The sequence below is a fragment of the Rhizophagus irregularis genome, chromosome 16 (assembly GCF_026210795.1).
Source record: "Rhizophagus irregularis chromosome 16, complete sequence".
Taxonomy (NCBI): Eukaryota; Fungi; Glomeromycota; class Glomeromycetes; order Glomerales; family Glomeraceae; genus Rhizophagus; species Rhizophagus irregularis.
In genome coordinates, this window is record NC_089444.1 from 3936579 (window position 1) to 3961592 (window position 25014).

Below are 25014 nucleotides of genomic sequence, written 5' to 3' on the forward strand. Positions count from 1 at the left end.
ATTTTTTAATTTTTTAACTTTTTTCTAATCTTTTTAATTTTTTAAGTTAGATTAAAAATTATTTTCTGAATCATGTTATGTTCTCGAACATTTTTCCGATTGGGGTCGGATAATAAAAGATTAATTAAAATATTCGATTGGGGTCGAATATTTTTCTTTTTCCGATTGGGGTCGGATATTAATCTTTTAAAAAATGTTCGATTACTATTTTTTTTTTGTCCGATCGATTGGGGTCGAATTAATTTTTGATTACTATTTTTTTTTGTCCGAGTCGGATTAATTTTTTTTAAAAAACGTTCGATTGGGGTCGAACCAATATAATAAAAAAAAATTTTTTTATAAAATTATATATTTATTTTCATATATATTATTTTTAATATTTTTTATTTATTTTTAATATTTTTTATTTATTAATATTATTAATTCGCAATTCGTAAAAAAAGTAAACATGAAAAAATTTACATTACATTTATATAATGATCGGTAGGAATAGTAGTGATAATAAAATGCGTTAATATTCGTTAATACCAATAATTAAATGCGTTAATACTAAGAATCTCTAATCGTTTTAGATCTAAACATGAATAACGACGATACTTGATGTAAAACTTGTTTCTATTAGTTAGTAAATAGTATGTACATGAGAGGTAACAGCAATCCGAAAGGCGCGTTACTTTATAAACTGGTAAACTTTATAGAATAAAATAACAGCTAAAGGAAACGAAAATAATGAGATATTACTAAGGTATACAAGGTATAGGTATCATGTATCATTCAGCGATATTAAAACAGCACCAAGTTATGTATGATAAGTTTATACGAAGTTTATATCAACGACGAAGTTTAATTTTCTAGATCTTTTATTAAAAATTGGAATAATAATGAATTTCTAAGTATTTTTCTATTTATTATTTTATTTAAGAATTTTTTTTATAATAAAACTTGCTTAGTAATACAGTATATAATAAAATCAATAAAATCAATAAAATAAGTTTCATATTGCATAAAAAATTTTTTTATTTAATTAAATTTTTTTATTTAATTAATTATATTAATACAGTATATTTATTATAAAAGATTATTAAGGAAAGGTAAAAAAATTAAGTAAATTTAGAATGTGACGAAGGTGGATAAGGAAATAACGCGAGCGTGATGGTAGTTGCAGATGGTATGTGTATATGGTGGCGGCGGCGGTTATTGTGGTGGAGGAGGAAGTAATTGTAGTAAAGGAAGTGATCGAAAAAGTAATTATAGAGACGGAAAAGGTAATCGTGATGAAGCGATTATTGTGATGTTTGCAGATATTTTCGGTTTTACTATAATATAAAAACTTGATACACGATTATAATATGGTTGAATTACGGTTAAATGGGTTAAATGATATTAAATGTATATTATAGAAACGCGGTTCTGTTATAATAAAATAACTTGATCGCTAATATTATTATAAATTATAAGTTAATTTAAAATAAATACATTGTAGGTAAACAGTCATATATATTACTTTTTAAATACATTCACAATTCACAATTAAAGTAAAATGATCTCCCATCGTACAATTGTAACGATTGTACTAAAATAAACGTATATTTCGTATATTTTCAAATATTGTACAATAATCGCACAATTTTTATATCCTAAACTTTTATTGCACAAAAGTTGAACGTTTTCTGTATACTTAATTTAAGTTTATTTTCAATTGTACAAAGATCGCACATTTTCAATACACTATAAAATCGACATGGCCATTTTTATCCAAAAAACTGCAATAATTGTATGATTTCCGCACGGACTTGAACAAATATTGCACAAAAATTGGATGATCTTTTTTCATAGGGTTGTTGTCTATTGTTAGCCAAATTCTGTAAATTAACACTTATATATTTCTGTTACTACCCTTCCGAACAGCATAAATCGGTGGTAACAGTGGTGTTACTGAATATATTGGTAAATAAGAGTCATATAGCTAGAGGTACTATTAAATCGTATACAGTTCACCCTCGCTATAGTGAATTTTTATATAGTGAATAATTTGCTATAGTAAAGAAAAACTCAGGTACGGATTTTCTATATAAATAATAATTCTTAATACAGTTCACCTCCGCTATAGTGAATCCCTTACTATAGTGAATCTTAACCTTCAGCCCATGAGCTTCACTATAGTGAGGGTGAACTGTAATCACACAATTACCAACGGGATTTTTACTCAATACTACCTATCCTGGTATTCCAGTATTGTTAGTTAAGAATGACAAGGTAAACAACTACAAAATATGATTAATAATAATACACGACAGGTATAAGATGAATTTTATATTAATATGCAGAAATAACAGGTTAAGGTTAACCAAAGTACAACGATTTTATTGAATAAACGTAGGATTATGAGTTTACAACAAAATGATAAAAAGTGATAGAGGTATATTTCTTAGAGTAATATAACTTAATATGACTCGCTCTATAACTTCAATTTAACTTATTCTATCGATAAGTTGGCAGAAGGTATATTTATATCTATTATCCATCTCTTTTCTGACATCAAATGCGAAATATAATCTATTGGTATCTGTTTCATCGCAATATATCAATGTAATTACAATAGGGATAATTCTTACTTTTTAATAGAACACAAATGACAAATTTAAACGGTAAATTACTATTGAGCTAATTATCCTACAATGTCTCTTAATAAAAATCGTATACATATAAACAATACAAATACAGAAAATAAATAATATAATATAATATAAACAATAATAAAAATAACTATACTAATACTACATATGTAAATATGAAATCAATATCATTTATTAAGTTAATCCAGTGTACACAAATCAGCGGTTGTATATCGACGTATATTGGCATATAACATTAGAAATCGACATGTACACAAACATAAACATACGTAAATCCATCGGATTGTCATACAACACCAGAAATCATGTGCGCAAGATTTCGCATAACAGCCGCAACACTATTAATACTTCTGCTAATTTCATACCTAAATGCAGCATAAATAATACCTTTTATAGTCTCCGGGAAAAGTATAACAAAAGATCCAGCTTATAAATATGTTGACGAAATTTTGGATTTGCAACAACATTAATTGGTTGGAAATCATCGATTATCCAGTCAACAAGAAATTGACGAAATTCTTGTTGATTTTTCTCTGAATAATGATGCTTATGCACCTTCATATCTTGCTCTTCTTGATCGTTTGACTATATTTTTTGTTTAACTTTTCAATAAGAATATTCAACCAACCTTTACGATTTTACCATTTTTAGTAATATCATGCTTATTTCTTAAATGATTTATTGCATTACTAATAGATCCACTAGACTTAATATATGTTTTTTTACATGGAATCTGACTAGCAGTATCAATAACTTTGCAAACGATTACTTGACGTAGTACACCTTATACTTCCTAAATTTCTTCATCCCAGTACGCCCAAACCCAGCTAGTTTTAGGTTTCTTATTTACTAATTTAACAGAACTTTCGGTCTCATTATCACTAAGTAATACTAGTGCATAATCAGGACTTTCAATCTCACTATCCTCAGTAGTGGTGGCAATAGTGCATTATTAGGATGCATTCATTTTAGCTGAAAGTATTTCTAAATTTTAAGTTCATCAAGTTTGATTGATTTTAATGATAAATTAAATGACATGCTTCCTGATAAAAGAAAAAATCAAGAACTTTTATATAATTAGTTAACTTTATTAATTTGAACTAATCTTCGAGAGTATACCTTTATATAATATTATTAATTATTTTGTGCAAACATTTTACTGTAAGAACATAGACAATGTTCGTAGAATAAATTTTTTAGACATTTCCTAGCAACAATGTTTCCACATCCCACGTTATCAGTTAATTCACATAATTCACATTACTTAGTATTACACTTTCTTGATAACGAAACTTCTAGTCAGATTCTCGCAAAATAATTGATCTTTATTCTTAAGTAAAATATTGCATCAAATCTTTATACATATTTACAATTGAAGTAATTTATTCTTATTCAATTTAATAAAAGAAAGCAATTTCTAAAAATAAAATGGTCAATATTATTATTAAAAAGAAAGAACACCAAAAAGAGAAATCTTACTAAACTATTTTGAAAAAAAAGAAGGAATGTTTAATACCATATCTAAAGGAAAGGATACTAAAATGAATTTGGCGAGGAACTTCTTGTTTCTTTTCCATCTAAGAATCGCTTCCAAGAGTCTATAGCAATTCTGTAAAAACAAATAAATAGAAAATTAGTAAATGTTTTTTAAATAAAAAAAAATATCACCCCATCTAAGACTCACCTTCCAAGTTGAATCCACAATCCAAGAGTCCATTCTACAGAAAGAACCGACGTTTAGTAAATGCTTTTGTAAAAAGACCCAATTCCATTCACCTCAAGAAGCTATTCCAATACCAGTCTTCAAGGTGATTGTCACTAAAAGAAAATAAAATGAACGTTAGTAACGTTCTTGGGATGACTCCCCCTTTCCAATTACCTCAATATTTAAGAAGCCATTCCAATAGCGGTCATCTCTATAAAAAAAGATTGTGCCGTTTGTAAAATGTAAAGAGATACAGACTTTCTCTTTTTATTTACCTCAATTCTCATAGTTCTCAAAGTGTATTCTCTTAAAAAAAAAAAAGAACGTCAATAGCGTTATTGATACTCTCCCCTCAGTTTCCATTTACCTCAAGAAGTTTCAAGGTGATTATCCCAAAAGAAAAAAAAGAACATTAATAATATTCTTTTAAAGAGTCCAGAACTCTCATTCTCCCATTTACCTCAAAGAACAATTCTCGCGTCAAAGTAACGTTTTTCTTAAAAAAAAAGCGAACGTTAATAACGTTCCTGAAACCTTCAAGTGGTAGTCTCTAATGGTTGTACTTTAAATTCAATAAGGGAAATCTTATACAATATATATATGCGATTGAAAAAAAATATTTTTTTTTATTTATATTTTATAAAAAATATTTTATTTTTAATTAAGAAAGAAACTGAAATTTTTTTGTTTTGTTTATAAAGGATAAAAGGGGTTCCGGATCTGATGGATGATCCGACATCATCCGATCTCAATCCGTCACCCGATCCGTTAAAAAAATGCTCATCCGATCTGATTCATCCAACAAATGACGGATATCCGAATTTCAAACGGATGGCAGATGTACCAATTTTATGCTTTTTTTTACCAAAAGTTCATTAGAAAAAAAATAGAAAAATTTCGATAAAAAAAATATCTTTTAGAAAAAAAATTTATTGCAAAGAAATTTCGCTAAAACTTTTGGATAAAATAATGTGCTAATGACGTATTATATTTGTATTATTAAAGATTCCTTTTATTCTCATTACCCTCTAACTGATGGAAAATTTTGGTACTATGATAAAACGTAAAATATTCGCAAACTGTACATAAAACGTTCTCACCTTAATTAACTTTAAATAATAATGTTAGCTGAGATGGAACAACAAAATGTTTTCTCGGCAAAGCATTATTATATTCTTTATCGTTATAGTAAGGTATCGAAATCCATGAGAATTCAAATATAGTATATAATGATTTTATTTCATCAAAAAAAGAAAGTGATTAAATTATTCGTAATATCCTATTTTGATATTTTCGTTTGCGTTAATAATTTAGATTTTTTTTGGGCATCGCGTCCGTCATATATTACGTACAACAAGTTCTCTCATTTTTTATACCAAGGTATTTTACGTTAAAATATCGTTTGCCCTTTCCAATTTTTCTTTGATGTCCGCTGGTATTTCGATAATATTTAATCTTATTGGAAGGACATTTGATACACTATATTATAAAATACCTTTTTTCTGAAAGACAAAGTATAAAACATGAAGAACCTAGAACCTACAAATGTTATTGAATATCTGAGAAAGGATGATGATACTATAGAAATTACATAAAGATTTTTTCTTACATTATTGTTATATTTTTCTTTCTTTCTTTAGAAACAAGGAAATAGACATTTTAAGAGGTTTAAAAAATAAAATTTTGTTTCGACTATTGTTAAAAAGGTAATGGAAAAATTTTTCGCCCATTTTTATAAACCTTTTTGTATCCAAATTAGAGTTGGAATGAATAAGTGCCAAGCTATTTGTATGATTTGGGCGTTTTTTTTTTGCATATTTAAATTTTTGTTTTTTTTTTGTGCGCGCTTTGAATTATAACCAAATCTTCCGAAATAAATTATCTGATGCAATTTGAATTCATTGAAATGTCTTTGTTCACATAAAACTTTAATTAAATTGTATTAATTGATCAGGTGACAATCTCTTTACAATTAAAATTATTGTTACACAAAATTAAACCTTTAACAAGGACTAAAAAATTTCTTTGTTTTCTTTATTTTTCCTTTATTTTCCTTTTTTAGTTTAATCAATTACATATCTGCAAGACAAAATAAATTGTTTGTTTAAAAAAATTCGAATTTTTTATTTTCTTTATTTTCCTTTTTAAAGATAAAAAACTATTAAACAAGCTCAACCAATCACTCCTCTAAAGAACAAAGCTCGAATAAATTAATTGTTAAATTACGTCGTTATATTAAAGATGAAAGAAAGAAATGTTTGAAAGTTTTTTTCTAATTATTTAAAGATAAACTACAAAGAATACCAAATTTATTGTTTGTAAAATTAATTTCGTTTTGTTGATCATACAGCCTATTTAATAATATTGAAAAAAATCAATATATAAATGGCTTCCCACTTGTTAAGAATTTCACCAATTCACCAATTCAACTAATTCAGAAAATCAAATAAAAATTTTTTAAAGAATAATTCTTTTAAATAAGAAATTAAAAATATCAAAACACAAAAAGATCCAAACGCTATAAAAATGAATTCGCGTCAAATCTTCTTTGCTCTCTTGATTGTGCTTATGGCTACTATTGTAACAGCCTCTCCTTTGAATTTAGATCAGTTAATTAAGAGGTAAATACAAATACAATATTAATACTTTTTAAAAATCAACGAAAGAAATCTATTAATTTTATTAATTTAATCATTAAAGAAAAAATGCTCAAAAAGACGAAAGTCCATCGAAAGAAAAAGACGGCAAAGTCAAGGCTAGTACGTTTGCAACTCATGAAAAAGGCACAAGTCACAAATAAAGGTAGAATAGCAGGCGGCGCCTAGTTTATTCATCATCATATTTTGTATATTAGAAACTTTTTATCAAACATTATTTATTCATTCTCACTTATTTAGTATTATTTCAAAGCATGATATAATAATTTATCGCATTATTGTAGATTATAGAATATTTTATATAAAAAAAATTTTACATATATAGTTACTAGTCATAAAGTCCTAAATTATTAACCTCATTCCCCTTCAATTTCAATTTCATTTCTTTTCTTTTAGAAATCATAAGTTTTTGGAAAACTTCGATATTGTTTTCTTTAAATTTTGTACCAATTTCTCTTTTAAAAGAATTAAATAGAAATGTGCTTTACCTTTATATTCACAAATAAGTGATCTTTTATCTTCCGCAACTGGATAAGGATTTCGTCATTTCGAAATTTAGTAATAGTATGTAGTTTTTAATATTTGTCCAGATTAACATCCGTTCATAGTTGACTTTACGTGGAATTACATCGCTAGTATCTGTTATATAGGTATTATCTGAGTGATACGGAAAGGTATTGCCGTATTGGCATCTCTACTCAAGTGATAAAACATTCACCACTCGCTCCTTTTCGTCTCATTACTCGAGTTATCTAGCTATAGTTAAAAATTAAAAAATAAATTAATTAAGAAATAATTTTCTTTAAAAAAATATTTTGAAACTCATCATTATCATAACTATTTATATTCATTGCAGAAACTTCATATTTTTAAACAACGTTGACACTGCGCCATAATCACGTGATTCATCTGTCGTTTTGTGCGTCATTATTGAACGTCATACGACGCGTTGCTTTTTTAATTTACCGTAAAACCGATTTCATTGTACCTATTTTACTATTGTAAACGTATAGTCAAAACGTAGTAATTTATTTTTTACAATGTTGTAAACGCACTTTATTTGCATATATATTTAATAAAGCAAACAATGTTATATATTACATACTACGCCAGCTAACTATTAAATTATTCATTATTAAGTATTGATAATATAATTCTTTATATAAAATGTATAAAAGTATCTGAAAATAAAATTATTTAATAAACATGTATTGCTAAAGGTAATTTGAAAAAGTCTGTAAAAATGAAACTTTTTCCTTAAAACGAAATAATCCCAATAAAGGGAGCCTCTTACTGAAATTCTACACGTTTAAGGACTCCAAAAAATAATCTGTCCAATAACAAGAAGTTTTGAAGAAACTGAGATCTAAAAGAAAAATAAAAGTAACATTAAAAATTTTTCTAATTAAAGAAAACAAAAAAAAGTAAGTTTCGCAAATAAATTTACCGTCTCCAATCTCCCCAATCAAAACCCTTCTATAACTACAAAAAAAAAGTAAAAATAAGGATGTTTCCAATACTAAGGAAAAGGTAAATTTCGTTACGAAACTTATAGTTACTGTAAAGTTTCGAATATGGAATAGAGTATTGGAATCTTGAAATAATAAGTAAAACAAGTAAAATAATTTTTCGTGATGAGAGAGCATTTTAAGTTCTTGTATCTGTTCTTCTGTATCCAGAATCAAAGTCAAATTTTCATTTTGATTCATTATATGCCAATAGTAATACAATTCCTGTCAAAAATAGTTCCCACTGAAGTCTTACATGTCAAAAGGTCCGGACATCTGAAAGAGAAGTATTGAAACATAAAACCTAAAAAAAAGAAAAAAAAAAGATGAAAAATTAGTTTAACGTTTCGTTAAATAAAAATGAAAAAAATTTAATTTGAAAGAATTTAGAAAAGTAAAAAGAAACCAACCGTTGGAAATCTCATACATCCAAAGGGAAAGAAACAAGAAAATAAAATTTTAGTTAACCGCCAGTTAACGTTTTGTCAAATAAAAAAAATGAAAGAAAAAAAAATTTAACTTACTACAAGAAATACAAAAGAACCGCCTAAAAAGAGAAGAAATGAACTGTTAGGAACTGTTTGTTAAAAGATGGAAGAAATAAATAAAAAACTTTACCAAGATGTCTCCCAAAGTAAATTGAAAGAACCATCTAAAGAAAGAAAAAAATGAACAATTAGAACCGTTCATTAAAAAAATAAAGATGAAAAAAAAAGAAAAAAAATCTTACCGGAATTCTGATATCCCTTCCTCTACCAATTTCTTCTTCATCAATTTTAAATTCATCATATTTAAAATAATGAATATACTCATTCTCTAGCTTTTTCTCAATCCATTTTTTTACTGAAGTTATTGTCATTTAAGTTATAATAATATACTTATTTTTTTTTAAAAAAAATCGGTATGAACTCTTAATTTCCATTGCATAATGCAATGATTTTTGTCTAATAAAGAAAAATATCAAAATATTGCTAAACGTTCCGCTAAAGATTTATTTTATTAGAGAGGGTGAAACAAGAGGAAGAGAAAAAGACGGGGAAGGGAAAGGGTGAGACTATGAGAAAGGAAAAAGGTTTGTTAAAGTTTTAAAAAAAAAGTGGCTGATCTGTTAAAATTGTCACGTTAATCACGTGATACATAATTTCGGCCTTTTCCCCGAAATTTGAATTTTTTTTTCCTGCTTGACATAAAATAAATTTGATTTTTTTTTTCATAATTTTTTTAGATATGTATATCCATTATTGCCTTAGGGGAATATAAAATAATAAAAAAATAAATGGCATTCAGAAATATTTTAAGAAATTATTATTAAATTTTTTTTCTTACATTTAATAGCTGATACTTAAGTACAAATATCTGCGCATAAAACAATTGATTATTTCAGTATAATATAGTATCATCATCGTTACTATGCAATTATAAGCATTGTAGTCGCATTTTCAACATCAATATTATGAAAATGAAAAAAAATAATACTTAAAAAAATTTTAATATAAAAAAAGCTATATTTATGATATAGTCACAATGTATCAAACAACGCAATCACAGTATTGTAGATGTATTGCAATTTCGTATTAACGTACAATGCATTGTTACGTTACTAAAATAGCAACGTGATACTACTACAATGAAAAAAATCACAGGTTTCAACAATGTTTTTTCTACTCATTTGATAGTCCATTGTTGGTGAGTAGCAGTAATTGTAATTAACATGGCCCAAAGGCTGGAATTCATGTCTGCACTTTTTACTTTATAATATTTAAAACAAAATAATCCACAAGGTGGTATTATAATTAACACGCAATCACCGCCGCAATACATCCGGTGTTTACTTTTGGTGTTTACAGTGCTACTAAAGCTGAAGTGCGTAAAACGCAAAATTTAAATCTTATTTAAAAAAATTTTTTCTTTGCTTAAACAATTTCTTTTGGATCATTACTAGTAGTTTGACGAGATCCATGTCACAAGTTAGCGAATTACACAATATTACTATTAATGCTGTATGTCCAAGTGTCACCGGTACTAAGTATAATTTTAAATTTTATATTTAAATTTATAGATAATGAATTTACAGTATTTAATAAGTCTCTATCAGGAACTGAAATGACAGATGGTGCAATTGGAGTTCCTGAATCCTGATCATTGGTGGTCACCAATTGATGACGTTGTTGAAGCATATTTTAAATGTATTTATAATCCAAAATGTGAAGTATTCTTATTTTATCATATTTTACTTTTAAAAGACATACATTTTGATGCAATTTCTATCTCTTTTAGAAACTTTTTTCAGTTTGGAATAAAGAAACGAGAGAAGAAGAAATGATACAAGGAAATTATATGCTCTATTTTATATCAAGAAAAGAAAAATCAAGCTAAAATGTAAAAGAAAATATTCATTATGAAATTTATTTTATTAAAAAAAATAGATGAGAAATTATTAAAGACAAATTATCATATTTCAGAATCAATTTTTATTTATTACTATTCGCTAACTTCATGCTAAGTGCTAACCATGTTTAAATATGTTGTACGGACACAAAAAAAAAGTTAGCATCAAACGTGAAAAGTTACATTTAATCACCCCTATAAAAAAAAATCATTCGGATTATATCATGTTTTTAAATAACTAGAAATTATTATGTGTATAATAATTGTATAAAAATGCACAATATTATAATTTATCTGTAAATCTAGGTGTATAAAAACGTACAAAACTACAATTTATCTAATAATTATATGATATTTGATTTATTTTTATAAAAACTAAGAATTTAGTAATTGTAAATAAAATGCACGTTTATTATAATGTCTTTTAAATTGCATATTATTAAACGTTATTATTGTGTATTTTATGATTTTTATCCAATAATTGCACAATATTTGTAACATTATTATTATGTATTTTTATCCAATAATTACGCAGTATCAACCTCTTTGTCTACGATATAAAATAATTTATCAATTTCAATAAAACCTACACAATGGTCAATAGTTGAGCATCTACAAACTCGTATGCTCTCATTCGTCTAATGTTTTTACACTAACATCATCTTCATCATTAACAGGAGATGTCCACTGGATGTAAGCTAGCATTACCTTTGATCCTTCAAATTCATAAGTTAAGTAATACCAACTATGGCGTAAAAGTCTTGAACTTCAAATACTGATGGAAGGTTGCATAAATATCTACTTCTATTTTTTCATAACAATATAATTACTCAAACTCTTCAATAGTTTCCATAGATTCTTCTACTAAATTACTCACAAATTCTATAGACTCTTCTAAACCATATATATTCAAATTCTTGATAATTTATTAAATCAAATTCAGATTGTTGTTGATATAATTCATGTGGCGGAGATGTATTTATTATACTGGATTTTGAATATGATCATCTTGTAAATCATTGGGACCTTGTATATTTCGTCTATCACGTTGCCGGTGTCGTGTTCGAGCAATTTTCGATTCCCAAGAGCTACCTTCCTTTTCCAATGAGTAAATTTGGCAAGTACACCAGACCAAATTCTCAGGCATTATGTTTTAATAAAAGAAATAATAATTAATGCAATTTTAAGTAAAATTTAATTAAGTTTATGATTTTAAATTTTTTATATTTTATATTCTTTTTTAAAAAAAAGAAACACATGTTACTAACAAAAAAAAATTCCCCCTAGTATTTCATACAAAAGTCATAAAGATATATGTAAATTTTATATTTAATTTTATATACAATATTTCGCGTTATTAACAAAAAAAAAAAATTTATATATATGTCGGTGAAACGTTTGTCGGTGAAACGAAAAAAATCGAATAAAAATATCCTTTTTTTAAGTACAATTGAAAATTAAATATTGTTTGTGTAAAATCCTATAACAAACAATAATAATCTCATTAAATATTGGCTGCTAATATAACAATTAGATATTATATAAATGCTAACTGATTTTGAAGCGTAGCAATTGACAAAGTATATTTAAACTTTTTTTTGATTTAAGTCAAAATATATAAATTAACTTTTTTCTTTTAACTTATATTGTAAAATTTGTATCTCAAGTTTATATTTAAAACAAGATGGCTTATAATAAAATAAAATTAAACAAAAACAAATATAAGTGAAGAGGAAGCAAACCAGTCCGTTGTAGATATTGAAACAGAAATCAGTAAACAAATTTCAGATAATGAAGACGATACATGAAACACGTAAAATATTCGCAAACTGTACATAAAAAATCACACATCATAATAACGGTACCATTTTTTTTTAAAAAAAATATAGTTATTTGACGGATGGAATAACAAAATGTTTTTCTCGGACGAAGCATTATTATATTCTTTATAGTAAGGTATCAAAATCCACAGGTAAGAATTCAAATATAGTATATAATGATTTTTTTAAAAAAAACAGTAATTAAATTACCCGTAATATCCTATTTTGATATTTTCGTTTGTGTTAATAATTTAGATTTTGGACATTGCGTTCGTTATATATTACGCACAAGTTTTCTCATTTTTTATACCAAGGCATTTTACGTTAAAATATCGTTTGCCCTTTCCAAGTTTTCTTTAATGTCCGCTGGTGTTTCGATAATATTTAATCTTATTGGAAGAACATTTGATACGATATATTATAAAATACCTTTTTTCTGAAAGACAAAGTATAAAACATGAAGAACCTACAAATGTTATTGAATACCTGACGAGAAAGGTTGACGAGGACGAGATGATGATACTATAGAAATTACATAAAGATTTTTTCTTACATTATTATTATGTTTTTTTTCTTTTCTTACTTTCTTTAAAAACAAGGAAATAGACATTTAAGAGGTTTAAAAAATAAAATTTTGTTTCGACCATTTAAAAAGGTAGCGGAAAAAATTTTTCAACCATTTTTATAAACCTTTTTGTATGATTTGGGCGCTTTTTTTTTGCATCATATTTAAATTTTTGTTTTTTTTTGCGCGAGCTTTGAATTATAGCCAAATCTTCCGAAATAAATTATCTGATGCAATTTGAATTCATAATATTCGAAATATTTTTGTTCACATAAAACTTTAATTTCTTTGTTTTCTTTATTTTTCCTTTATTTTCCTTTTTTAGTTTAATCAATTACACATCTGCAAGAAAAATAAATTGTTTGTTTAGCTCAACCAATCACTCTTCTAAGGAACAAAGCTCGAATAAATTAATTGTTAAATTGTCGTTATATTAAAGACGAAAGAAATGTTTGAAAGTTTTTTCGATAAACAAAGAATACCAAATTTATTTGTAAAATTAATTTCGTTTTGTAGGGAATACAGCCTATTTAATAATGTTGAAAAAAATCAATATATAAATGGCTTTCCCACTTGTTAAGAATTTCACAAAATCACCAATTCAACAAATTCAGAAAATCAAATAAAAATTTTTTAAATAATAATTCTTTTAAATAAGAAATTAAAAATATCCAAACACAAAAAGATCCAAAACGCTATAAAATGAATTCGCGTCAAATCTTCTTTGCTCTCTTGATTGTGCTTATGGCTACTATCATAACAGCCTCTCCTTTGAATTTAGATCAATTAATTAAGAGGTAAATACAAATACATTATTAATACTTTTTAAAAATCAACGAAAGAAATCTATTAATTTTATTAATTTAATCATTAAAGAAAAAATGCTCAAAAAGTCGAAAGTCCATCAAAAGAAAAGGACGGCAAAGTCAAGGCCACGTTTACAACTGGTAGATATGGGGATCAGGAATAATAGAATATTTTATATTAAAAAAATTTTCATATATAGTTAGTCATAAAGTCCTAAATTATTAACCTCATTCCCCTTCAATTACAATTTTATTCTTTTCAATTTCATTTCTTTTCTTTTACAAATAAGTTTTTGAAAAACTTCGATATTGTTTTCTTTAAAATTTGTACCAATTTCTTTTTTGAAAGAATTAAATAGAAATGTGCTTTACAAAAGTATCTTTATATTCACAAATAAGTGATTTTTTGTCTTCCGCAACTGGATAAGGATTTCGTCATTTCGAAATTTAGTAATACCAAATTTGGTATGTAGTTTTGTGTAAATTTTAAATAATTGGACTAATATCTGTCCAGATTAACATCCGTTCATAGTTGACTTTACGCGGAATTACACCGCTAGTATCTGTTATATACAGTAGATATTATCTGAGTGATACGGGAAGGTATTGGCATCTATACTCAAGTGATAAACACCTTTCGTCTTAGTACCCAAGTTAGAATCTAGCTAGGATAGTTAAGAATTAAAAAATAATTTAATTAAGAAATAATTTTCTTTAAAAAAATATTTTGAAACTCATCATTATCATAACTATTTATATTTTTTTCTACTCATTTGATAGTCCATGATTGGTGATTAGCAATGAAATAGTACATAGAGGTAAACAAATAAAAATTGAATAACTCTATAGTAACTAACAAGTCTAATGTAAAAATCATTTGTAAAAGTTAACAAAGTTTTTGTCTAGTACTTATAAAATTTTGCTAATATTTTGTGTATATTTCAGTTTATATTAACTCTATCAACTAATAATTACAATATTATTCTATGTATAAAATTTTGTTAATCCGAATCCGATGCTATATCACCCTTGTAATCGCTTTCGTTTTTTTCTTATTCGTTTATTATCTTTTGTCTCGTCTGAATCGTCCGAACTTAAATTATCTTCTTTTGGTTTTGTTGAAAGTAATGGCCTTAAAGTAGTCTTTTACTGAAATCTTCGTTTAAATTTTGTAAATTCTACAACAACCTTCTTACAGTTTCCGATATGTGATGATGGTTTAGTCGACGGCGCAGGCGCTGGCGTTAACATTAATTCAGTTTCTAATTGGTCTGTCGCATTAAATATAACTCTTTATCCACTGGAAAGTCGTTCGACTGTTGTGTAGATGAAGTATTTGTTGACTCAAAACGAACTTTTTTCGTTTGTCCCTTAAACTTATATTTTTCATTTTAGCCAAATAGTAATTCTTGTTGACTCTTTATTTGAAGTCCACATCCAAATTCTTCTTCCATCGCCAATTTATAAATCGCCTCCATCATTTTTGATTCGTTGTTAAAGTATAACAAAATTTTTACTTTTTATAAAATGTGCAAATACAACCAAAATGAGCTTTTGTGTATGACTCGAAGTTACATTTAATCACGTGATTATTAATAATCTAAAAAATTGGGTCATATTTAGATTATCCCGTATAATATTTGAATTGGGTAACATTAAAAAGTGTGATATTCTTACGTCCGATCTATTTCGTAAAAAAATCTTTAAACTAATACATTTCCAGTTAATTGAAATTTTAACTGGAATTCTAATGGATTAATACTAACATAATTGTTTTTACCACAACTAACCATTTCTATTAGATAGACAATAATAATTTTTTTATTTTTCAGTTTTTACCGTAAAAACCGAAACTACCTTTTTAGTCTAATTTTTTTTTATCAATTTCAGTTAATGAAATTTTTTTTTTTTGATTATCAATTCGTTTTTTTTTCAAACCGAAAAAAAATCTTCTCCCTTTCTTCTTTTAGTTTAGTTTTTTTCAAACTGAAAAATTCGTTTTTTCTCATTCTTTTTGTTTTTTTTATTAATAATCCGATTTTTTCTATATTATTTTTTTTCGATCTTTTTTTTCAGACTGTATTGTCATTTGTTTTTAAAAAAGTTTTTTTTTCACTCTTTTTGGACCGAATTATTGTCCTTTTTTTTCGGAATTTTTTTCGGTACTTACTTTTTTTTCAGATTCCTTTTTTTTTTTCAGAAATTTCCCTTTTTTTGAACCAATTTCTTTCTTTATCCTTTTTCTTCCCCCATTTTTTTTTCTTTTTCTTTCAATTTTTTCTTATTATTAAATAAAGAAATAAAATATTATATTAAATAATTATATTTATAAATCAATATAACATGTAGGAAAATTGACCGACTGACGTTGATTGAAAGATGATTAAGATTTTTAATTATATTGAATAAATTCATAAAAATCAAAAAAAATTAATATTTTTACAATATTTTATAATTAATTAATTGAAGAAATTGTTGATTTAATAATAGACTATTATAACCAAATCCATATCCAAAATTCTCTAAGATTTTTGAATAAAAATTTTAATTCAAATGGTTTAGTTAAATTAATAATTTATCGAATAATTGAGTATCAAAATAATAATAATAAATGAAATGAACAGATTTTAATACATTTAATTAATAAAAATATTTGTAGTATTTTCATAATATTAAAATTTTTTCGAAAATACTTCTAAAAAATTAATCAATTTTTATTAACAAATTATTACCATATTAAATTCCTAATTATAAACAAAAAACTATTGTCACCATCTTTAAATTTACTTGCTATTACATTATAATACTAAATTGTTCTATTTAAACAAACTCATTGGTCCCGGGAAGCAACGGGTGACTGCTAGTATGGACTAATTAAAAACTAGTACTACGTTACTCAACAGCAGAAATCCTATATAAACATTAACCGCCCTTATTTCATGGCTCAATATCGAGCTCCTTACGAACGATCACCTTTTACTCCACCAGGCGGGTCCTCTTACTACCTATAGACAAGTGGCTATACTTCTGGTACTCCCACACAACGTGCAGCTTATATGACTCCTAGACCAGGTTATGGTATACCTTTAGGTGATATATCACCAATGGCAAAAATTGACAACTCTTTTCATTAGAGGGATATCACCGGGAGCAACTGATGATTGGAAAAAATTCTCAAGGTAGTGATCAATTATTTAATTTTTTGGTGGGCAAATGAATGCTATATATCGATTCTTGTCAAGCTGTCAATGATTTTCCAATCGAAGGATGGAGATTTTAATGTACACTATATTATCAAATTGGATTCTTATGAACCTTGGAGCTTTAAACGAAGGCGTAAATATTTTGAAGTGCATTAAGAAAAAACTTTTATATAATTTTTTTACGACCTAAAACGCATATTATTTTGGATGCTAAAAACTTTTTTCCCAGATAGCTTTCGAATTTATCTTAGTCTTGAAAGCTTTAATGCGCTTATTGCCGTTATTGGGCGCATGAACATCTTCAGGTGTGATTTTATCAAATACTTTAGCTGACAATTTATTTTTGGTTTTTTTTTTATTTGATTATCTGGCGATTGCAAAGACTTGTGGTACATTAAAATCTTGGAAACGAGTTAAAGACTGACCAATCCGAAAATCCAAAGGTTTTTGAATTTGCGGAATATGCTGATGCTGATAGTGTACTGCGTGCTTTGCGTGTGAAGGTTCGGGTGATGATAAAAAAGTTAATAGTAAGCAATCACTTCTTGATAAATTACTTTTTGATCCTAATTCTTCCGTCATCTAAATTATATATATATATATACCATTTATCCACATATATTATAAGTAAAGTAGCGTTTTACAAAGATTATCATATAATTTTATATGTTTTTCATATGAGGCTTCAGTTCTGTCCGATCACTGATCAGCCTGTGTAACCTTGAGTTGGCCCCCCGTTTATTTACCTATCCCCTAGTTACTGTCTGAAACCACATCGTCACGTGTTGGATACCAAATTTGTTGTAATTTGATGACGATCACTTAACCGCATAGTAACAAATCACGGGTTTCTGCAATGTACTAATTAGAACCAAGCATTATTATTTGATTTTGTTTGGTATGTTATTAATACTTTATATTTTGAATAAAGGAGAATTTTGTCAAGACTGCGGTGGCAACGTAGGCGTAGTCTTACACCATGTGACGCATTACTTATTTTTCTAAATACTTTAATAATTCTATTTTCGTATTCAGTCATAACTTTTTTTTATTAAAAAAAAAATAATGTTGCTGGCGGATGGAATATAACAAATGTTTTTCTCGGACGAAGCATTATTATATTCTTTATAGTAAGGTATCGAAATCCACAGGTAAGAATTCAAATATAGTATATAATGATTTTAAAAAAACAGTAATTAAATTATTCGTAATATCCTATTTTGATATTTCCGTTTGAGTTAATAATTTAGATTTTTTTTGGACATTGCGTTCGTTATACACTATTACGCAAAATAAGTTCTCTTATTTTTTATACCAAGGTATTTTACGTTAAAATATCGTTTGCCCTCTAGTTCTAAGATATACTAGGAATACATTTATTCATTTATTTAATTATAAGTATTCTTAAAGCATCTTGTTTAATTCAATTTTTCAGCTGCGGCGCACCTACTGTATATAGTACTAGTTAAATATGGTTTATTGAAAATGTACCATAATTTATAATTAGAGCACTTAAGCAATCCTTTATTTGTTTTTTTCGACGAATTTTGTTAATAATATTAATAAATTAATTATTCTGTTGGCCATGTATTTACAACGGAATAGTATTAATATATATGATCCAATTCCAATTTTTCTTTAATGTCCGCTGATGTTTCAATAATATTTAATTTTATTAGAAGAACATTTGATACGCTATATTATAAAATACCTTTTTTGAATATCCGAGAAAGGATGATAATACTATAGAAATTACATAAAGATTTTTTTCTTGCATTATTGTTATGTTTTTCATTCTTTCTTTAAAAACAAGGAAATAGACATTTAAGAGGTTTAAAAATAAAATTTTGTTAACGGAAAAAAATTTTCATAAACCTTTTTTGTATGATTTGGGCTTTTTTTGCATCATATTTACATTTTTGTTATTTTTTGCGCGCGCTTTGAATATGACCAAATCTTCCAAAATAAATTATCTGATGCAATCTGAATTCATAATATTTGAAACACAAATTGTATTAATTGATCAGGTGATAATCTTTTTATTATATGGGGATCAATTAAAATACATAATGCATTATTATTTGTCGTTACACAAAATTAACCTTTAACAAGGACCAAAATTTCTTTATTTTCTTTATTTTCCTTTGTTTTCCTTTTTAGTTTAACCAATAACACATATGCAAGACAAAATAAATTGGTTGTTTAAAAAAATTCGATTTTTTTATTTTCTTTATTTTCCTTTTTAAAAGATAAAAAACTATTAAACAAGCTCAACCAATCACTCCTCTACAGAACAAAGCTCGAAATTAATTGTTAAATTACGTCGTTATATTAAAGATGAAAGAAAGAAATGTTTGAAAGTTTTTTTCTAATTATTTAAAGATAAACTACAAAGAATACCAAATTTATTGTTTGTAAAATTAATTTCGTTTTGTTGATCATTCAAGGGAATACAGCCTATTTAATAATATTGAAAAAAATCAATATATAAATGGCTTTCCCACTTGTTAAGAATTTCACCAATTCACAATTCAACTAATTCAGAAAATAAAATAAAAATTTTTTAAAGAATAGTTCTTTTAAATAAGAAATTAAAAATATCCAAACACAAAAAGATACACGCTATAAAAATGAATTTGCGTCAAATCTTCTTTGCTCTCTTGATTGTACTTATGGCTACTATCGTAACAGCCTCTCCTTTGAATTTAGATCAATTAATTAAGAGGTAAATACAAATAGAATATTAATACTTTTTAAAAATCAACGAAAGAAATCTATTAATTTTATTAATTTAATTATTAAAGAAAAAATGCTCAAAAAGACGAAAGTCCATCGAAAGAAAAAGACGGCAAAGTCAGGGCTACGTTTGCACCTAAAAAAGGCGGAGGTAAAGGTGGAATAACAGGCAGCTCCTAGTTTATTCATCATCATATTTTGTATATTAGAAACTTTTTATCAAGCATTATTCATTCTCACTTATTTAGCATTGTTTCAAAGCATGATATCAATAATTGATCGCATTATTATAAATTATAGAATACTTCATATAAAAAAAAAAGTTTACATATATAGTTAGTCATAAAGTCCTAAATTATTACTATCTTTCAATTTCATTTCCTTTCTTTTAGAAATCATAAGTTTTTGAAAAACTTCGATATTGTTTTCTTTAAAATTTGTACCGATTTCTTTTTTAAAAGAATTAAATAGAAATGTGCTTTACAAAGTATCTTTAATTTTTAAAAAACGTTGACACTGCGCTAAAATCATATGATTCACACGTCGTTTTGTGCGTCGTTATTAAACGTCATACAACGCGTTGCAAAAGTGAAAAAATGCACCGCCACTACACTTTTTTAATTTACCGTAAAAACGATTTCACTGTATCTATTTTACTATTGTAAACATATAGTCAAAACGTAGTAATTTATTTTTTACAATGTTGTAAACACACTTTATTTGCATATATATTTAATAAAGTAAACAACTGAATGTTATATATTAGTGAAAGGTATTGGCATCCCTATTCCCTACTCAAGTGATAAACACCATTCACTCCTTTTCGTCTTACCAAGTTAGTATACTAGTTAAGAATTAAAAAATAAATTAATTAAGAAATTATTTTCTTTAAAAAAATATTTTGAAACTCATCATTATCATAACTATTTACTATACTTTTTTCTACTCATTTGATGGTCCATTGGTGAGTAGCAGTAATTGTAATTAACATGGCCCAAAGGCTGGAAATACATTGAGGTAAACAATTATAAAAATTGAATAACTCTAGTATGACTTTGCAGAAACCTGTGATTTGCTACCAAGCAGTTACTAGTACTCAATCGCATCAATTTTGAATCGATCACGTGACGATAAATTTTGTGATGATTTCGAATGAATTTAAGTAATAAATATTTTCAAATCAGCTATCTTTATTCGGTTGTGTTTTTAGATAGTTTTTTAGTCAGGGCTCGAATGTTTGAGCGATGATTCTACATTGTGTTTTTTTTATAATTTTTATTAGTTCAATTTATTATCAATGTATTCTCCTGACTAACCTTAAAATAAATAAATAAATAAATAAATATTTTCAAATCATGTTCTACCCTATAACACGTTACAGTGTTGCTAAGGTGGTCAATGGGGAGTAATCCCCTTGACACACTGCAGTTGGCCCCAAATACCAATAAATACCTACTGATGTAGGTGGTCCGGGGTGGGTTTAGGGTGGCCCTAGTTGGGTCAGGTAAGACGAAAAGTAGTAGAGTAGGGCCGGTGTGTTGAGTAGAGTATTGTGATGTTTAGCGGTGTGTAACATAAGAGTGATACGAATAGTAGTAGAGTATGGTGGAGGTGTTGAGTAGAGTATAACGTGGATGTGGCATTATACTCAAGTGATAAATAAACACCTCGGCCCAAGCTCAGCCCAGCGTTTTGGCCGGGTGTCTATTCATCACTTGAGTATAGTTCACACCCTTTATGTTACACACCGCTAAACATCACAATACTCTACTCAACACACCGGCCCTACTCTACTACTTTTCGTCTTACCTGTAACATAAAGGGTGTGAACTATACTCAAGTGATGAATAGACACCCGGCCAAAACGCTGGGCTGAGCTTGGGCCGAGGTGTTTATTTATCACTTGAGTATAATGCCACATCCACGTTATACTCTACTCAACACTTCCACCATACTCTACTACTATTCGTATCACTCAGTTGGGTCACCCTAAATCTCTGCACCAGGGTGGCGCTATCTTCGGGCAGTTTGATTATAGCGTAGTTTAGATAGCGTTTGACTTTTTATTTTAATTTGTTCTTGTCTATCTTTCTGTAATCTTGTTCACATGGATATTAAAAAAAAAAAAAAAAAAAATAAATAAATATTTTCAAATCATAAAAAAATTATCATATGGATCTTAAAAAAGTAGTAATAGTACGAATTGAAAATTTTTAATCTATTAAATAATATTTGATGGCAAATTTAAATTATTTAAATTCTCATATAAGGCCGGGCAAAAAAATAATTTAGATTCTCGTGACCCGGCCGGGTCAGTTTTTCGAAAAATGGAAATTTTTTTTTTTATAGTAAAAATTTTTTATCACATGATTTTAAGTTTTTGGCCAATGTGCGTAAAAAAATTTTTTACATATGAACAAATTTTACATATATAAAAAAAAATGCCGGCCAGCTGGGTTATTTTTAAAATTTTATGTCACAAGAATCTAAAAAATTTTTTTTGCTCGGCCTTATATGAGAATTTAAATAATTTAAATTTGCATACTATTCTTTTTAATGAACACTTATTACTTTACAGAGATAAAAATTTAAATAACTTAAATTTGCATATTTTTTAATGAATACTTAACTACTTTACGAGGGCGAAAATTTACTAAGTTTATGCTAAATTTACAATTTATCATTATTTGAAATGAATTTCGGCCTGTACTAAATTTACATACTACTTAGTATGTATAGTACTAGTAGTTCCACCCGATATTTGGTTTTTTTTATAAATTAAGATATTAAGATACTGTTATGCCAGTTCTTGAATGCTTATGAAAATAAGCGTATATGTATGGTAAGCAAATAAATGTTAATAAACGCGTAGTGAAATAAATTATATTAAAATACTAATAAGTGTATCACTGTCGATCAATTTACGAATGTAACACAATAAAATAAATGTAAACTCAATCAAATGCGAATACGGTAACTAGATGATGAAGTATTTGTTGACTCGAAACAAACTTTTTTCGTTGGTCCCTTAAACTTCATTATATTTTTCATTTTTGCCAAATATTTCTTGTTGACTTTTTATTGAAGTCCACATCCAAATTCTTCTTCCATCGCCGAATTATAAATCGCCTCCATAATTTTGATTCGTTGTTAAAGTATAGCTATTTTTACTTTACATCATGTTATTACAAATAGCTTTGTGTGTAACTCGAAGTTACATTTAATTACGTGATTATTAATAATATGGACTACTAATTAAAACATGTACTACGTTACTCAACAGAAATCCTATATAAGATTTAACCGCCCAGCAGGACATTACGGCAGAGTTCCCGTTCTGATTTCTTCATTTATATTTATATTTAAATAGTATTTTACTTGCTGTCATTTCATGGCTCAATATCGGGCTCCTTACGAACGACCACCCTTTACTCCACCAGGCGTCCTCTTACCTATGGACAAACCTCGCGGAATGGCTATACTTCTGGTACTCCCACACAACGTACAGCTTGCTACTATATGGCTCCTAGACCAGTTTATGGTATACCTTTAGGTAGTATATCACCAATGGCAGCTCCAGGTTCAGATATAGAAAAATTGACAACTCTTTTCATTGGAGGGATATCACCAGGAGTAACTGATGATTGGAAAAAATTCTCAATTATTTAATTTTTTGGTGGGCAAATGAATGCTATATATCGAAGGGATGGAAATTTTAACGTACACTATATTATCAAATTGGATTCTTATGAACCTTGGAGCTTTAAACGAAGGCGTAAATATTTTGAAGTGTATTAAGAAAAAACTTTATATAATTTTCTTACGACCTTTTTCCCAGATATCTTTCGAATTTATCTTAGTCTTGAAAACTTATTGGCGCATGAACATCTTCAGGTGTGATTTTATAGCTGACAATTTATTTTTGGTTTTTTTTTTGATTTGCTTATCTTGCGATTGTGAAATTGCGGAATATGCTGATGCTGATAGACAGTGTACTGCGTTCTTTGCGTGTACTTGGTGTCAAAGCTTTGGGTGATGATAAAAAAGTTAATAGTAAGCAATCACTTCTTGATAAATTACTTTTTGATCCTAATTCTTCATCTAAATACCATTTTATCCACATATATTATAGGTTAAAGCTGATGAAAATACAAGAAAATACCTTGCTCAATATGAGGCTTCAATGGTCTGTATTAAACTATAGAAATAATTTTTTTCTTTTTTTTTAGCTATCATAATTGATGTCAATTATTGTCTTTCAGCATGATACAGAGTTAGGTAAAAATGCCTTGTTATCACGTTGTTGAAGACATGACTAAGCCACAGGATAGAAGAGATCTGTCACCTTCAATAAATTCGCAGCATGAAAATAAACTAGCTCATTGAACATCACCAGCTACAGAAATAAAAACAGAACATAGAGGAAAGATTTACCGGTTGATCTTCCTCCAGATCAAAAGGATCTTCATTATTTACTGAGAAATAGCATTCTTTCGAGAACGTGCTGCAGCAAGAGAACGAGAGCGTCAGAGAGAAGGGGAAGAACGAGCAAATCGTAGAGCTAAAGCTGAAAAAGAAAGAGAACGGTCACATGGAAGGGAAAATAGAGAGAGAGAACGTGAGAGAGAAAGAGAGCGGGTTCGCGATAGAGATCGAGATCGGCAATATAGACATTATCATCAACAGTAAATTTTGTTCCTGCAAGAGAATCAATACGCGAATCTTATATTTTAGACGATAAAGAAGAGGAACAACGCAGACAACTGAAGTTAAAAGAAAAACTGAAATGGAAATTGCTTTTAAATGGGTATATTAAATTATTTTTAATATTTTGTTTTTGGATTATATATATTGATTTTAATAATAATTATCTTATATTAGAGAGAAAGAAGATGGCAACATAGAGAAGAAACAATGGCAACAAATCGTGAACGTGAAGCAGAACGAGATTAGATGTTAGAGAAAAACAAATTCGAGATCGGGAAATAAT

At 27.3% G+C, this 25014-nt stretch overlaps 5 protein-coding genes across 5 annotated transcripts; 2 read left to right on the forward strand and 3 right to left on the reverse strand.

The window, feature by feature from the left end:
• Positions 1-4451: 4451 nt before the first annotated feature.
• OCT59_008540 (uncharacterized protein) lies at positions 4452-6157 on the reverse strand (the record flags this gene model as incomplete). The annotated part of the gene is made up of 7 exons (XM_066142550.1): positions 4452-4454; positions 4516-4552; positions 5152-5195; positions 5442-5450; positions 5837-5873; positions 5951-5975; positions 6082-6157. 7 exons carry the CDS (start codon positions 6155-6157, stop codon positions 4452-4454), a joined length of 231 nt encoding a protein of 76 aa, XP_065999421.1.
• Positions 6158-10482: 4325 nt separating this feature from the next.
• On the reverse strand, positions 10483-10683 carry OCT59_008541 (uncharacterized protein; the record flags this gene model as incomplete). Its single annotated transcript, XM_066142551.1, has 1 exon — positions 10483-10683. One exon carries the CDS (start codon positions 10681-10683, stop codon positions 10483-10485), a length of 201 nt encoding a protein of 66 aa, XP_065999422.1.
• Positions 10684-11720: 1037 nt separating this feature from the next.
• On the reverse strand, positions 11721-12041 carry OCT59_008542 (uncharacterized protein; the record flags this gene model as incomplete). Its single annotated transcript, XM_066142552.1, has 2 exons — positions 11721-11810; positions 11883-12041. The coding sequence occupies 2 exons, from the start codon at positions 12039-12041 to the stop codon at positions 11721-11723; spliced, it is 249 nt and encodes an 82-aa protein (XP_065999423.1).
• Positions 12042-19805: 7764 nt separating this feature from the next.
• OCT59_008543 (uncharacterized protein) lies at positions 19806-20566 on the forward strand. The gene is made up of 2 exons (XM_025317812.2): positions 19806-20013; positions 20093-20566. The coding sequence occupies exons 1-2, from the start codon at positions 19919-19921 to the stop codon at positions 20202-20204; spliced, it is 207 nt and encodes a 68-aa protein (XP_025177595.2). The 5' UTR covers positions 19806-19918; the 3' UTR covers positions 20205-20566.
• Positions 20567-23543: 2977 nt separating this feature from the next.
• OCT59_008544 (uncharacterized protein) lies at positions 23544-24977 on the forward strand (the record flags this gene model as incomplete). The annotated part of the gene is made up of 8 exons (XM_066142553.1): positions 23544-23577; positions 23863-23918; positions 24012-24077; positions 24157-24210; positions 24287-24302; positions 24511-24709; positions 24768-24831; positions 24906-24977. The coding sequence occupies 8 exons, from the start codon at positions 23544-23546 to the stop codon at positions 24975-24977; spliced, it is 561 nt and encodes a 186-aa protein (XP_065999424.1).
• Positions 24978-25014: the final 37 nt, after the last annotated feature.